This window comes from Hippoglossus stenolepis, chromosome 16 (genome assembly GCF_022539355.2).
Source record: "Hippoglossus stenolepis isolate QCI-W04-F060 chromosome 16, HSTE1.2, whole genome shotgun sequence".
NCBI classification, from domain to species: domain Eukaryota; kingdom Metazoa; phylum Chordata; class Actinopteri; order Pleuronectiformes; family Pleuronectidae; genus Hippoglossus; species Hippoglossus stenolepis.
The window spans coordinates 22,045,151-22,061,709 of NC_061498.1; the positions used below are offsets into that span (position 1 = coordinate 22,045,151).

At 41.0% G+C, this 16,559-nt stretch overlaps 1 protein-coding gene across 2 annotated transcripts in view; it reads left to right on the forward strand.

Annotated features, from left to right (window-relative positions):
* The window catches only part of LOC118124080 (junction plakoglobin), a 107,153-nt gene that overhangs the window by 65,417 nt on the left and 25,177 nt on the right, over nt 1–16,559 (forward strand). For both annotated transcript variants that reach the window (XM_047343878.1, XM_035181880.2), the window contains exons 4-8: nt 8,542–8,795; nt 8,882–9,120; nt 11,448–11,649; nt 11,740–11,884; nt 11,972–12,075. In XM_047343878.1, coding sequence (XP_047199834.1) covers nt 8,542–8,795; nt 8,882–9,120; nt 11,448–11,649; nt 11,740–11,884; nt 11,972–12,075 — 944 coding nt within the window. The remainder of the gene's footprint in view (nt 1–8,541; nt 8,796–8,881; nt 9,121–11,447; nt 11,650–11,739; nt 11,885–11,971; nt 12,076–16,559) is intronic.

Here is a 16,559-nt window from a genome sequence, read left to right on the forward strand (position 1 = left end):
TTTTATCATTAGGTAGCCCACTCCAATAGACGGTTTGACCACTTGACATTTTTGCATAACCATAGCCTTATCTTTACTTACTTTGTCATTTGCGGTTTGGAACCCCAAATATTTCCACACACTACTCCTCTGCAGTGTTGGTGTAGTGATTGTCCACACAGGATAGGCTACTAGATGACACTAAATTGTCACAGGTGACATAGGTCAAGCTGACAGGGATTTTTCGTCTTTGTACCAAGGCAATCTACTTTCAAACATGATTTTGGTCCAAAATGTGGACAGTCTGTTGGTCCTAGTCAAAGCCAAAGCGACCAGACATTTTCAACCATAATAATAATTTGGTTGGTTTTACAGACAATTGTTTATAGCTTAAAAGTTATGAGCATACAGTCTGAACATGTCATCTGTAAGTGGGGAGTAGGGCTGGGCGATTAATTGAATTTCAATTACGATTGTAGCTTCCAACGACTATGAAAACAAAAGTAATCGATCTGAAAAAAAATTATGCTGCGTATCATTTTGTGATGAGTCTCTCTGTTGTCCACACAGGCATCGCTTTCACTGCGTGTCTGCAGAGGAGCTGCAATGTTATGTAACGACTGTATTCCTCAAATAAAAGTTGGGCTTTGTATCCAACTAAATGCCAGGACAATATAGCGGCTTCCTGCTGCAAAATTATTGCGGCTGCTGCTTCGGGATTAGGGCAGATGCTAATTGATACACTAATCAATTAGGGTATCAATAGGGTACCTAACCCTAACCCTAAACCTAACCCTACTGCACATTTCAATGCTAGTTCACAGCTAAACTGCTAACTACTTATGATCTGTTCCAGTCGCTAGTCTCATGTCACGCACCTGCTCTCTCTCTCTCCTCCCCGCTAACCGCTCATTACACACACAACTGAACTATCTATAATATTATATAACTATAATATTCTCTCTGAAATTTGTCAATCATCCTGCAGAACCTACACAGAGATGATAAATTTGTGTAATTCGCTTATTTATACTGCTGCCTATCAACACTGCCGAAGAAAGGACTGTTTAAGTAAATTTCTAATGAAAATGAAATAAAATCATCATCATATTTTGGGTTGAAGAAGATTCTGCCTCAGGCTGACTAAATCATCTGTCAAACCAGCAATAAAACTGACAACACTAGTAAATGTCAAAGTAACTGGGAGAGGATAAAGACTATAAATGTTCTCATCTGTGTCTTAATCCATGGTGCCAGTACTTGATGTCAGAATATTCTGATAATGCAAATTGACAGTCCTGAATCCAAAATCTCACATGCACAGAAGATCTTCCATTATCAAGAAGATTGCAAGATTTATACGGTGTTTTGAAACAATTTCTGCCTGGTTTCTGCCATGTAAACAGGTTTACATGCTTTAATGTCGAAAATGCACATTATTTGTTTAATACTGTTCAATATTGCAGCTCTTTTCTGGGTGCGTTACAATGGATTGTTTGACCGCCATAATATGAAGTGGTTGAATTGTCTAAATGAAGAGGAAGGGAGCTTCAATGCTTCCTTACTCACCTCGTTTAGCTTTGGAAACACCAAACCAGCCACAATTCATTTTGCTGTCAACATTTAAAGCAACGCAGCATCATAGTTGCACCTGGACATTCATTGGTGTCCTTATCAGGTGTAGCTGCAACAGTAGCCATGGTAACAAAGGTGTTGGTTCTACCATAGAAATGACCGTTCTAAAGTCGGATATTGAAAGTTACGATAAACCAGCAGACAGACCTAAACCACCTTTACAAATAAAACTGGGGCTGGTGTTTCAGACTCTTCAATACTAGTGTTTTCTTTAGGAGAGAAAGATTTCCGTTTTAAAAACTTAGCTGACCGTTTACATGTACAAAATCAGACATTGTGAATAGATCTGAGTATTGTCAGCATACGCCCATATTGCATTGTCTGACAACTGCTAGCAGCAGACTTTTCTGTGACTCGCTTGCTTACTTCTGGCTACTGTCTCTGCTACAGCAGTGTATGCTGTACACTGTGATTGATTGAGATTCCAGTCATGTGCTTTGAGAGCACAGGTAGTATGCGCGTAGCAGGCAGGTCGTTTAGTGAGAGATAGGTACACTGACCTGAGGACCACAAACGCCTTTTTGTTCAGATGACTTTAATTATTAGTGGCTATCAGGACGTGATAAGATAAAATGTGTTTCTGAAACAAATGATCAGCCCTGCCTTTAAGTAGCACAGTTTGTAATCTGTGGTCTGAGTTACAAGCAACTACTGCTCATCTGAAATCCACTAATTCCACAAACGTCAGTCTGTCAGTATGTATGTATGTATGTGGAATCTATTTCATGAACTGTTTATCTTATTGACTTCACCACACTTCTCATGTGTATTCTTAATGGTCTGAGGAGGTGCAGTGATTTTTTTATTTTGATTTGCGATATATTCAATATTATAATATTGGAATAAATAGGAAAACAGTGGCTTGCACTCAGTGGGTCTTCGGCCTGCAGACCAAGTTGAACATGTCTTCTTCTATATTCTTGGATAAACAACACAAGTGGTCGGCAACTCTGTCAAACTGCAGATCAAAATAGCCACCACATTTTCAGCATATTGGACACAGACATTCACAGGTTAGTCATTTGCCAACAAACGTAAATTTTATACTTTTACTAAAATATTAAACTAGATCAAGTGTGATGTCTTGAGTGAGTAGGGCCAGTGAGGGCAGGTATAAGCTTAAACCTCATAGTGAGAGTTTCTGTTAATAAGAAAAGACCTAAATACCCCCCCAGATCAGTGAGCAAGCTTATAATTGTCTTTAAAGAAACTGTAAACTTGAAATGAACTGACTAACTCATGGACTGTCTGAAATATAGACATTCAAACTTTGTAAGGAGGAATTGTGTGAAAAGCCCCTTGTAGTTAATGAGTATAAACTAGCATTATTGTTGTTACAACCCAGTAAGCAGTTCCCAGTAAGGGAAGCAACACAGCGCCCATGTTACCTAGCAAAGTAGCCTTTTATTGTAATAGTGAAAATTAAGATCCACAACAGCAATACTAACCAGCATTGAAGGAACAATGGGTTAGTGGGGCGGCAGGTACAATTAAAAAGCAAAGCCCCTTCCCGCCCAGTCCCTTCTCCCCTGACTGACGCTCCACAACAAAATAACAAAGTAAAGTCCTGTCTGTCTAGGTGCACAATCAGGTAAGGAGAATAAATAAACTAAACTATAGCCCAACAAGAACCCTTTGGATCACAGAGCGAGTGCCTGGCTACTTAACCTTCATAGAATTTCAGTAAGATCAAGTCAACAACCGTTAAAAAACACACAGTCGAGTTAACATAAAAGAGAGGCACCGAGACGGACTGATCACATTAAATTCCAGCCGCCCCTGGCAACATCACACTGGGTTTCTTATCCTCTCGGCAACAAAGACTAAGGCGTATAGTTGGTAGCCGGCAAACTGTAGAGGGAGCCAGCTAGAACCGGGGAATACTGGATTCTAATGCCAGTGGGCGGTGCAGGGCGACCCTCCAGGAGGAATCCCCTGGAGGTGCGTATGTTGGAGGAGAGGTTCACCTGTGGGAGAACAGAAAAACACTGCACCACATTTCAATCAGCAGTAAGGAAGCAGCCAAGGCCCGTAAAGATTGTGGTAGAGTGCAACTTTTCCTCTTTAAACCCTCTGATAATTTCAACTCACAATGCCTTTGTCAGGCTTCTGTTGACCAATTAAGAGGCTTGCTATACTTCAGTACACGGAAACAGGTTTGAATAAAGAAGTACAGTAGTTTCTGTCCTAAAAAATATTTGGATAAATTGTAAGGCCAACCACCTGTCATTCTACAGAATATTCCAGAGATTGTATAACCGTCAGAAATGGTGCTGTCAGGGAAAATAACCCTCCCCTCTCCTGGGAACTGAACAATTCACATTCACGCCTACAAGTTAGGAGAGAAAACACACATGGTTGCTCTGAATGTTCTCACAAGTCCTGGTGGGATTACCCTTGACAACTGGGCTTTCCTATGTCTCTTTTCCCTCATTGTTGAATCCAAAATGACATGCTATTTTAAACCTTGAGGACAGGTGAGCCTGTTGTATCCCTGTTCCAGACAGAGGGGACTACTTGCTTTGCTTCCCAGACACATTCTAATCATTCCCCCCCCCCCCGAGGAAAGACTTATTCCAGAACATCCATTTCTTGAGCACTGTCTGCAACTGATACAGGCTGCTGGTGCCATTGTTGACCAAACATCTCTTTTTAGCATGCTGTCAGAAATACCCACAGCTGGGCACCTTCCCCACATTTATGTTGTCATTTTTCATGGAATATCAATGACCGTGTTTTTTCCTATAAATGACAAAAAACAAAAGTATATTTTATAAACATTAACAAAAAAGGGAAGTCAAATTTCTCAGTAATTTGAAGAATCAATACAACTTGCAGTTAAAGGGAAACAATAGATTAGGCTCACTGCAGAGTAACATTTTCAAGTTATGACCTGAAGAAATTAAAAAATCTAGATAAAAAGCAATATATCAGCCTAACAATCACCTGTGTTTTTCCATGGACCTGGTTAATGGAATAAACGGTGATATGAATCACTGCTTAAGCTTTTTGGGCCTGATCGACTGTTTCAGTCATGTCCATATTGAATAATTTCACTATTCCCATCCAGTGCCAACATTTTTTGATTTAGTGCCAATTTGTAGGAGGTAGTGAAATTTCTGTGTCTTCAAAGACATAAAAATGTTAACAGTCAGTCAGTTTGTTTAATTCAATCTCTGTCAAGTGGGACAATAGGTTCACAGTTTGTCTCATTGGATGCAAGCCATTCTTCTTTTGTGGAAGAATCAATTTAGGAAGACACATTTCAGTCCGGTGTCTCATGTTCTTTGAAAAATGTACAGGTAACTGTAATTACAAACAAGCCTCATACAATCAATCAGATTTGTATAGACCATAATCACAAATCACAATTTCCCTCATAGGGCTTAACAAGGTGGGACATCCTCTCCCCTTCACCCTGGACTAGTGTGAGGAAAAACTACACCAAAACCATTCAAGAGGGGGGAAAAAAAGTAGTAACCTCAGCGAGAGCCGCAAGTGAGGAATCACTCTCTCAGGACGGACAGAAGTGCAATAGATGTGTGTAACAGAGCACTTCAACAAAATGATTATATTTACAGCATTCATGAGAAAACAGTGTCTATCATTGCATGCATAGCTAGCACAAAACACTCAATCATTACTTAAAACAAACTGTTAATGTAAATAAACAGAACATAGTGCCTCTCTCCACTGCTCCAGGGAAAGCATGATGGGTATCGTTAAAACAAAGAAATCCAGCATTCATTTAAAGGGGACATAGCATGCCCATTTTACCACAAGTTGATATGGTTCCTTGGGGTCTTAATGAAATGTCTGTAACATACTTTGGTCAAAATACCACAAGGATCATATAAAACAGCACCCTTTTTACCCTGTATAAAACAGCCCTCCACAGAGTGACCTGTTTTGAGTGCCTGTTCCTTTAAATGCTAATGAGCCAGCTCCCCCCTCCCCCCTCATGATTTTAAACGATATAAATTACATACTTTATATGATATAAATTATCAAATATGCATCCCATACTTTGTATTCCCTTCTGTTGTCCTGGAGTTTTAATTTTCCCAATCACATAATTAAATGTCCCCCCTGCCCATCCACCACCCAACAAGCACACGACAGAGAGAGAAAGAGAGGGGGGCTAGAAGACCATCATTTACCCCGACATCCGAGCAACAACAAGCGGAGAAAGCAGAACGCGGGTGACTATATATAGGGAGAAACAGAGTCGTTAGGCCTTTCTAGACTGTATATAAGGCAGTTTGTGGCCAGCAACCCAGTCCAACGATCCAGACAATGCCCATGAGTGAATCGCGGGCTGACCACGGAGAAATCTCCTGAACAGCCAGGCGGCTGCGCTCTGGGGCGGCCAAGACCATGTAGGGAGACTTCCAGTGCCTTGTTACGACACAAAACCCAGGAAGCTCATTCCAGTCACTCAAGCATGACGTTTCTGACTTAGAGGAACCATAACAAACGCGCGAGTGTTTTTTCCCAGAGTTTTTGGGTTGGTAGACATGCCAGATACCACATTAACCTGTAGAAGCACTAACAAAGTGGAATTTGCATGCTATGTCCCCTTTAAAACAATACAAACTAACTTATAGCTTTAGTAGTTTGTATGGAGACACTACTTAAGTATAGTCTGCGTTATGGAGGTTTTCAGGCAGCATCTGATGTCTTATGCAGAAGATTTTAATGTAGACTTGATGCATCAAGGCGACCAGAAGGTGGAACAGTATAACAACGCTAACAGAGTAACATGAGCAATTGTCACCCCCAAGTATCCTCATGTCTCCCACAGCATCCCCATATATCTCCCTCTACTGGTGTCACCCATTCCAACAGCACATCATCCATGAATGACTAGAATTGCTGTCACTCTCTATGTTACATGTAGGTGTTCGCATCTTATTGGATAGTTAAGCCTAAAATATGCATTCCTAAATCACATTGTGTCCTCACGTCTTGCCACTGGTGTAATACTCAAAAGAGTTGAAGGTGTTACCTCTTTGTCTGAGGCATCCGAGTTAGATATGAAAGTCCATGAGTATAGACACTACAGTGTACTGGTAGGTGGCCCTTTATCTATAACCTGACCCTGGGTACTGCTTGTAAAGGGAGAAGGGAGTATGTGTGGAATGAGACAGGCCCCACTCTCCAAATGGTGTACAGATATAATGTGTAATATACATTATATAATAACTGTCAAGTTTGGTTAAAGCAGATGGACCCAAAGATGCAGAGGCAAAAAGTGTCCTTTAATGCAGGTAAAATCCACAAAACCAAAATGCACATGAAAACTAGAGGCAGGGTTGACAAACTCTACAAACAAAAAAAAGCAAGGTTCTTACAGAACAAACAAAATCCCAAAGTCCATAAACAGAAAAGCACTGGAATCCAAAGTTCTCAAAATAGGCTAAACAGAAAAAGCAAGGGAACACTAGGTGATAGAAGGAACTTACAGGCGAGGGGTGATGAAGGAGAAATGACAACGGGTGGTGAGGCGACCATGAATAATGACGAACTGACAAAGACAGACAAGGGAAGCACAGAGACTTATATACACAGGGGAGGCAGGGGGAATCGGGCACAGGTGAAACACATGAGGAACTGGTGCAGACCATCACAGGGGCAGGGAACAGGACCAGGACAGGAAGTAAAGGTGGGAAACACACAAGGAGCAGAAACTACCAAATACAACAGGAAACAGAACTCAGGGAGAAAACATAAATCCAAACACAAGGGAAACAAAGGTACAGGCAAAAACTGACAACAAATCTATAATCAAAATGAAAACACTCTTCATTAAAGAGGCAAAGGTCAAAAGAGTCCAGAGTCATAATAGTTCATAGTCACAGGGTGAATATATAGTCAATATATAGTGGCATATACAGTAATGTGTGAGGATGGACCTCGATTTAATCAGAAAATGTTGATGGTAACCAACAAAATAAAATGCTAAGACAAACTCATCTGGGATAGTGGGACAAATGGTTTTGTGGTAATAATTTGCCATCATCAATGCTTTACAATAATTCCTTTTTACAGTTGAAGCCTCGAACGCATGTGTGAGTCCTACGTTATTCTAGGATCAATCACAGACATCTGAGTACACAAAATACTGTACATAGTGTTGCTGGCAGGGGAACATTCTTCAAACACAAGTACTATCCCCCTCTAAGGCTGAGGGTAATAAGGTCTCTTACCAGCTCTGAGATCATTGAGTCATCTATCAAACAAATATTCCTCTTTAGGCTGACTACAATCCTCTTTAATGGTGATAGCACCTGAGGCTCAACAAGACGTATCATCTACCACCCAGTTAGAAAGTAATAAAAGTCACCCTACCCTCCAGGTTCAGTAGCAGATGTATGAATTTTTCTCAATTCATCTTAGCAATTATTCCAAAGCTTTATCACCTTTAAAGCCTAAAGACACTACATAAATACCTTGTTATCCTAATTTTCTGCATCATATCTTAAACTTATTTGAACTTTTAATAGCCACAAAATAAAAGAAGATATTGTGTGATTATCTCTTTGGGGTGTGATGCAAGGGGAACCTCTCTAAACTTCTCCCTGTCACATATATAGAGATAGTCAGAGTGGAAGGGTTAGTAATGACGGTTTCTAAAAACGTATTCAAACTCTGGGAGACAAGGTAAAAAAAAAGACACTTCTAAATTGTAAACCAGTTTGTAGCTACTGCTGCTCCTAAAGCATGTGCAGTTTGTTTAGTCTAGATTAAACCAAATTCAGCAATAGTCAGATTATATCACATTTGTTGAATGTTTGATGTGTTGAGCCACACATCAAATTTCATCTCTTAACACTCCAAGGTTTTTTTTCCTGTAAACTCACTGATGTAGTAACACATTCTCACTTTGTGATTCTTTCTCTCTTTGTCTCCCTTTCCCTCTGACAGATCTAGAAGCTCAGTACTCGCTTACGCGGGCTCAGCGAGTCAGGGCCGCAATGTTCCCAGAGACCCTGGTGGAGGGAGAGGCAGCCATGCCACTCCAATCAGATCCGTCGCAGCAGAGCAACGTGCAGCGACTGGCTGAGCCCTCTCAGCTGCTGAAGACAGCAATCGTCCACCTGATAAACTACCAGGATGATGCTGAGTTGGCAACAAGGGCAGTGCCAGAGCTCACCAAGCTGCTGGCAGATGAGGATCCGGTACACTGCCACAACTATCTCACTTGTATCACAATTTGACATACCCCCATATTCGAGCTTACCAATTTATTGTCTCACACATCTAGGTTGTGGTGAACAAGGCGGCCATGATAGTCAATCAGCTGACCCGAAAGGAGGCAAGTCGGCGGGTTCTAGTACAGTCTCCGACCATGGTGGGTGCAGTGGTGCGCGCCATGACAACAGCAGTTGACATGGAGACAGCCCGTTGTGCAGCCAGCGTGCTCCACAGCTTGTCACACCAGAGGGAGGGACTGCTGGCCATATTTAAGTCTGGAGGGATACCTGCACTGGTCCGCATGCTGAGGTAGATATACGTCATTTCGATGACAGATTGGGCTGATAATTCTCTCTCTCGAAGTAGAAAGTGAGGAAGTAGTATTTTGTTGTTATAAAGAATATACGTGCTAATGGCTTAAATACTAGAATAGATTTTTGGCTAGATGGGGGTAGTAAATATGTTCTAAACCGATCATTAACATATAATCAACAAGTTGGTTTGATAAACTCCTTAATAAAAATCTGAGCAGTAACAGAGAAGCATTAGTGTTCATGTTTTCCTGGTTACCCGATGAATGCAGTTTAAAAGGAAGATGAGGATAGAGAAATTTAGTACAGATGAAAAAAGAGCTAATACTGAAGGGTGCTGCAAATTCATCTGATAATCTGGTTCATAATTGTTATATTAATTATAATGATTATATTTACATAAACTGTATTTTTTTTGGGGTTAGTTGTGAAAATATATTTTTAGAACAGAAAAAAAAAAAGAGATCCCCTCCCCATAGGTCGTCTGTACAAGCAGATTATTTTGACCTATTGGAACATTGTATTTTTAGGCAGCCACAGGTATGATAGAAGGGGACAGAGTAAATAAAGCCAAGTTCTAAACATGTGCAGAGTTCTGTTGCTGATCAAAGTATATGGAGGATCGAAGTGGAGGAGAAATGTAAACTTTTCGTTTTGCCCGATGGTAAACTATTGAAAGCTTTCAGCTTCCGATATGGCAATTAGAGGTCATCTGAAAACAGTAGCGAATGAGGCTAAGAGTCTAGCCTTCACTTTAAACACTATATTCAGGGCCTTTGAAACATGCGGGCAGGCAGAGTTAATCCCTTACACAGGGGCTTAACAGAACAGAATAAATCATACCACTAATTGATTTGGAGCTTAATTCACACAGAAATTGAAAGAATTGAATAAATTAAACCTAAAAGTGCTTCACAGAAACCAGCTAGGTTAGTGTGTGTGACTTGTATTAATGCCATCAGCTTTTCTCCCTCTGTTCCTCTTTACCTCTGCCTGTTAATGCTCACTCCCACACTCTGTCTCCACTTCTTTGATTTTTGAGCACATTTGCATTTGTTCTTTGCCACTGTCACTCTCTGCAACCTCCTACATAATGAAGCCTTTTTACTTGATGTTTGTTCTAGTCATTCTTTCAACAGTCTTTTTATTTTATTTCTACATATCTGATGCTTTGTCTTTTTAAAATGGGTGTCTCATTTTCATGTACACACAGACATGAGCCAAACCAAACTGCAGTGAATCAAATTGAATTGAATTGATGACTTGGAAAATTGTGAAGCTATATCTCTCATGGTGTTGTATTGTTTGTGGTAAGTCCAGATACGTAGGAGAGTCCCACCGGCTTGTTTCTGGTGGGAATGTGTAAAGCCTAGAAAAAAGCCAACGAGTGGACCATCTGTGAAGCTGTGTTATTGTGTTTTCTTTTGGATTAGTCTCATCTTCGCTTTATCCGCAATTTCTTGAATTGCTGACAACTGAGGAGAGGACTGTGTCCTGTGTTTACTGGTTAACGGCTGCTGCTACATTGCTCATTATTATTTCCACCCACTCGTTTGAACGTTAACACAAATGCATTTACATTTGTTTTCAATATGGTCACAATGTGAGCCTGACCACCCTGTGGTGGTTTGGGAGATCTAAATAGGCCCTAGATCCATTTGGCTGTATTTACACCTACTCTCATGTGATCAACCTCAATCTGATCGCAGTCCAATCCCCCAAAACACATTTTAATGTTGGGTGTAAATGGGATATTAGTTATTATCTGACCTACTCTCTGAACACATGAAGCTGAGGTTGATTGAAATGATATCAGTTTTGTTTCTCTTCTAATCTTAAATACAGAATCAACTTTAAGGTTGACTTGAGGATGGTAGCAGGTGAAATGTCACCAGAGGATTACCGAAGTTATTAAAACATCTTGAGGGGAACATGAATGCATACCAATCCATCCAGTATCCAAGGCTCAAAATCACAAATATCAAACTCCTGAGAAGTAAAGAATTCAAAGTTGTTAGGATTCATCCCCTGGGGATCACAAATGTCTGTAAAATTGCACTGTAATTAATCTAATGTATATAACACAACCTAACACAAAATGGTCGATTGATCAGACAGAAAACCTTTGATTGAATAAGAATTACACGGTGCAAGACTTGTCCTTCTATAGTGTCAATACCAAAAAGGTGTTCCTCCCTCCTACTTTTATGGAAAATTACCATGGTTTAGGTCTATTTTGTTAATTAAGTTGTATTCTCTCTCTCTCTCTCTCTCTCTCTCTCTCTCTCTCTCTCTCTCTCTCTCTCTCTCTCTTCTCTGTTTCAGTTCCCCAGTGGAATCAGTCTTGTTTTACGCCATCACCACCCTCCACAACCTACTGCTCCACCAAGAGGGGGCCAAGATGGCTCTGCGTCTGGCTGATGGCCTGCAAAGAATGGTTCCCTTACTAAAAAAGAGCAATCCCAAGTTCCTGGCCATCACCACTGACTGTCTGCAGCTCCTGTCCTACGGCAACCAGGAGAGCAAGGTGAGGATAGGACCTTAACACTGGGAAGGAAACCCATGTTGTGTCCTTTTTTTTAAATAATTACACTTCTTACTTCCTGTTTCTTGTCAGCTAATCATCCTTGCCAATGGAGGCCCAGAGGGCCTGGTGTTCATCATGAGGAACTACAACTATGAGAAGCTACTATGGACCACTAGCCGTGTTCTCAAAGTACTGTCTGTGTGTCCCAGCAACAAGCCAGCCATAGTGGAGGCTGGTATGTCCACATCACTGAACATGAGTGTAGATCCTCAGGTATAGATGTTTGTAAAGTATGTAACTGTATTCTTACATCTGTGTCCAGGTGGAATGCAAGCTTTGGGCCAACACCTTACAGGTTCTAGTCAGCGGCTGATCCAGAACTGTCTATGGACACTCCGCAACCTGTCAGATGCTGCGACTAAACAGGCACGTATTGCTTTGCCCACTACTGTAATGAATGCTCCTACAACCTCTACCAGCACCACGACACCCTGTGATATCCTGCTCTATCTTTGCGTGACACACCAGTCCTTTATGCAGCCGCCCACCTCACCATGATGCACATCAGTGCCCCTGTGAATTAGTGACTTTATCACATTCTCTCCCTGCATGGAGACTTCCCAGTCAGCCAATGTAAAAACCTAATCTCACAAGTGCTGCTTCTGTTTGTATTTTCCTCATCCTGCATTGATGGTGAGATTCTGGAGCTACTGTAAATATGAGCACAGCTTACGGGGTGGTACAAAATTCTCTTTCTGAGTACTCTCAGGGGAAGGGATTGGTAAACATAATTTACTAAAGCAGGACTCATGTTTAACCAAGCACTGCAAGGAACTGTGTCCCTGTTGAAAGGCAGCAGCTTTATCACACAAAATGTCTAGAACTAGGGCAGGGCCTGTTATAAACCTGCCTGTTATAAACCTGCCTGTTTGGGTTAGGCAGATGTTTTGGCCATTGACTATGCTCTGGAGCTACTTATGAATCATTATTAGTCATTAGTGATTGCTCCTCAAACAGTTCTACAATATACTGTCACTTTTTAATTTGTATGCTGAGCTGAAAAAGGACACCACTTGCTGTAGTTCAAACCGAGCATCAATGGGGAAGAAAGGGGATTTAAGTGACTTTGAACATGGCATGGTTGTTGGTGCCAGACGGGCTGGTCTGAGTATTTCAAAACTGCTGATCTACTGGGATTGTCACGCACAACCATCTCTAGGGTTTACAGAGAATGGTCCGAAAAGAGACAATATCCAGTGAGCAGCAGTTGTGTGGACGAAAATGAAACAGCCCTAGCTGCGACATTCAGATGGTAGGGTCAGAATTTGGCGTAAACAACATGAAAGCATGGATCCACCCTCCTGCCTTGTATCAACGGTTCAGGCTGGTGGTGGTGGTGGAATGGTGTGGGGATATTTTCTTGGCACACTTTGGGCCCCTTAGTACCAATTGAGCATCATTTAAACACCACGCCTTGTTGAATCTATGCTACGAAGAATTAAGGCAGTTCTGAAGGCAAAAGGGGGTCCAACCCGGTACTAGCAAGGTGTACCTAATAAAGTGGCCGGTGAGTGTGTATATATACTGTATATAGGTGATGAGTGACAACAGGTGCAATGGAGAGGCAAAAGCAAGACAACCCCCCAAAAAGGAAATAGTTTTTCCATGTGGTGGCCACAGATAATTGCTCTCTCCTCATCCTTCCTGACTGATTCTTCTCTAGTTTTGTGTTCTGCTAGTGTCCTTGTCACGGTAGCATGAGGTGGTACCTGCACCCCAAGGTAGTCCAGCTCCTCCAGGATGGCACATCCATTCGAACAGTCACAAGAAGGTTGGCTGTGTCTCCCTGCACAGTCTCAAGCCCACGGTGGAGATACCAGGAGACCGGCTGTTACACAAGGAGAGCTGGACAGGGCCGTAGAATAGGGCATCGACCCAGCTGCAGAACTAGTATCTGCTCCTTTGTGAAGAGTAACAGGAGGAGCACTGCCAGAGCCCTACAGAATGATGCATGTTTCTGACCAAACTTTCAGAAACAGACTCCATGAGGGTGGCATGAGGGCCTGACGTCCTCTAGTGGGACCTGTGCTCACAGCCCAGCACCGAGCAGCTCGATTGGCATTCACCAGAGAACACCAGAATTGACATGTCCACTATTAGTGCTACTGCGAACCAGCACCAGCACCAGCACCAGCCCGGAACTGGAACCTGGTTTGCGTTGGTGGAAAAGGCATATTGGACAAACCGCATGCAGAGCTGCCAGAAACAGTATATGAGCTGCACTGCACCGTAATTCCTTAATCATTCAAAGTTTCATAGTTACTATTTAGGACGGCGGTGCTTTTTTGCTTTTCGTCACAGCACCAACAGTTTAATTATTATAATTCATCAGCCAGTTTACAATTCATTTGATTTGGGGGGACAATTTGACCATATTTTAACACTGGGGGGACGTGTCTTGTGATTTTAGCTTTTTTATTTTTCCAATAGAAATGTGTAATGAGAGAGTTAATCTATTTGAACCATTTATTTGTTGGTGTGATGGGTAGCATGGAGAAAAGATAGTTAATGTGTGGAAGTATTTTCATTATGACAGTTGTTTGTCCTGTGAGGGTGGGAGGTACCGGGGGTCATCTTCTACTAATAGTGGAGTGTAGTTAAGGTGAAACAACTCTGACAGCCTGGGGGAAATGTCTATACCCAGGTACCTAATATTGCCAGTGGGAAGTGGAAGTGATGAATCCTGTTCTGCAGAATCCCAGGCATCTTCGGAAAGTGGGAGTATAATGGATTTGTTCCAGTTTATTGTGTAATTAGACATTTTAGAGAAGGTCTTCATGAGCTTAAATGTGGATTTTAGTGAGGGTAAAGGGTCTTGTAAATACAGTCAAATATCATCTGCGTGATTTTATGTTGGAGGTTTGTGGTCTTTAACCAACCTAAATTCACTCACACTACTCCGCTCATCAAAATCACGACTGTTTGCTGTCCTGGCTCCTGAATGGTGGAACGAGCTCCCCATTGACATCAGGACAGTAGAAAGTTTACACATCTTCCGCCGCAAACTAAAAACACACCTCTTCCGACTATACCTTGAATAACATTTTAAACTAACAATTTAGTAGCACTTAAATGGCACTTACTTATAGCACTTTGTAGTTTGGCTTTTTTGAAGAAATTGTACTTTCTTGATTCTTGTTGTTCTGGGTTTGTACCCTCATGGTTGAATGCACTTATTGTAAGTTGCTTTGGATAAAAGCGTCAGCTAAATGAAATGTGATGTAATGTAATAATGGTGTGGATTCCTTTAATGCTGTTGTTATGATATATGGCTGCAGCAAGTGGTTCTATGAAGAGAGCAACTAAGCATCCTTGCCTGGTGCCCCAGTGAAGTGTGAAAACCTTTGAGGTGATTCCATTTGTGGTGACCTTGGCTTTGGGTGAGGTGAGGTCTTTATCCAGTGGATGAACGACTCCCCAAAGCCAAATTTGTGGAGTGTACTGAATAAACATGTCCAGTTAACTTGATCGAATGCTTTTTCTGCGTCTAGTGATACAATGATAGTTTTGATCTGAGTTTGTTGTGATCAAATAGCCTGCGTACGTTATCTGATCCGTGTCTTTTTTTGATAAAACCTGTTTGATCAGATGTATTAAAGTGGAAATTATTGTTTAAAATCTGATGTCTAAGGCTAAGGGTCATTGTCTGAAGAATATAGATTACTGTAAAATGTCTGGTTGATTGTATTTATTTCTTGTGGGTTTTGGGTAGTTTCACCTGCTGATTTCTTAATGGCTGGGATTGTTGCTCGTTCTTTTTTTATGTTGTAAATGATTAGTTCAGTATTTACCTGTTTTATTGCGATGTTAAAAATTATCATACTTCAGTTGTTGGACCATGAATTGTGTTTTTTGGTTGATAATCTGGTCTAACGGAAATTTGATATCTTGTAGCTCGTTTTGTATTAGTTCATAATGATTGTTTGAGTACATGTGTGAGGGTTGTTCAATTGTTTTGTTCCAGATCTTTTTCTAATTCCTGTTCCTTTTATTTTGTTAGTTGAGAGTTATATAATTTGTCCTCAGATTACTGCTTTGCCTGTTTCCTATAGAACTGACGACTTAATCTTTGGGGAGTTGTTCAATTCCATAAAGGATGCCCAATCCCTCTGTATAAAAGTAGTCAAATCTGGGTCGTTTTGTAGTGGTGGAAGTTAATATTTAGGGTGAGGGATACTGGTGCATGGTCGCTAATGATTGGATGTATGATGGTTTCAGATACCTGGGTTATAAGTGTATTACTGATCAGAAAGAAGTCTATCTCGGAGAATGATTGATGTAGTGGAGAGAAATATGAATATTCTCGAGATGATGGGTTTCTTATTCTCTAACTGTCGCCAAGACCAAAATCTCTCATGTTGTTTTAATAATTCTGTTGAGTGCCAATTTCTTTGATTACCAGTTGTGCTTGAACGGTCGATTGTGGGATTGATTACCGTATTGAAGTCTCCGCCAATTATGATGTTTTTTGGTTCTTGTAGTGTAGAGAAGAATGATTCAAAGAAAGATGGATCGTCGCTGTTTATATATATGTTGGCTATATTGAATTTTTATTGAATTTTTTGTCATTAATGGAAGCAGACATTATGATGTATGGTCCTTCGGGATCAGCTGTTGGAAATGCAGAAAAGAAGAAGCCCAAAATGCATAAAGAATCACTTCACTTTACCTTATCAACTTTACTATCAGGTTTGTTTTACAAAATCTGAAAAGATGTTGAGTTTTACTCTGTAAACAAAACCAACTCTCAATTTATTTGGAAAGGTCAAATTCCTTGCCATGGAACTGCTGAAAAATATCAAAATAATCAATATCAAAACCATGACTTCAATACCAGATTGAAAGGTTCT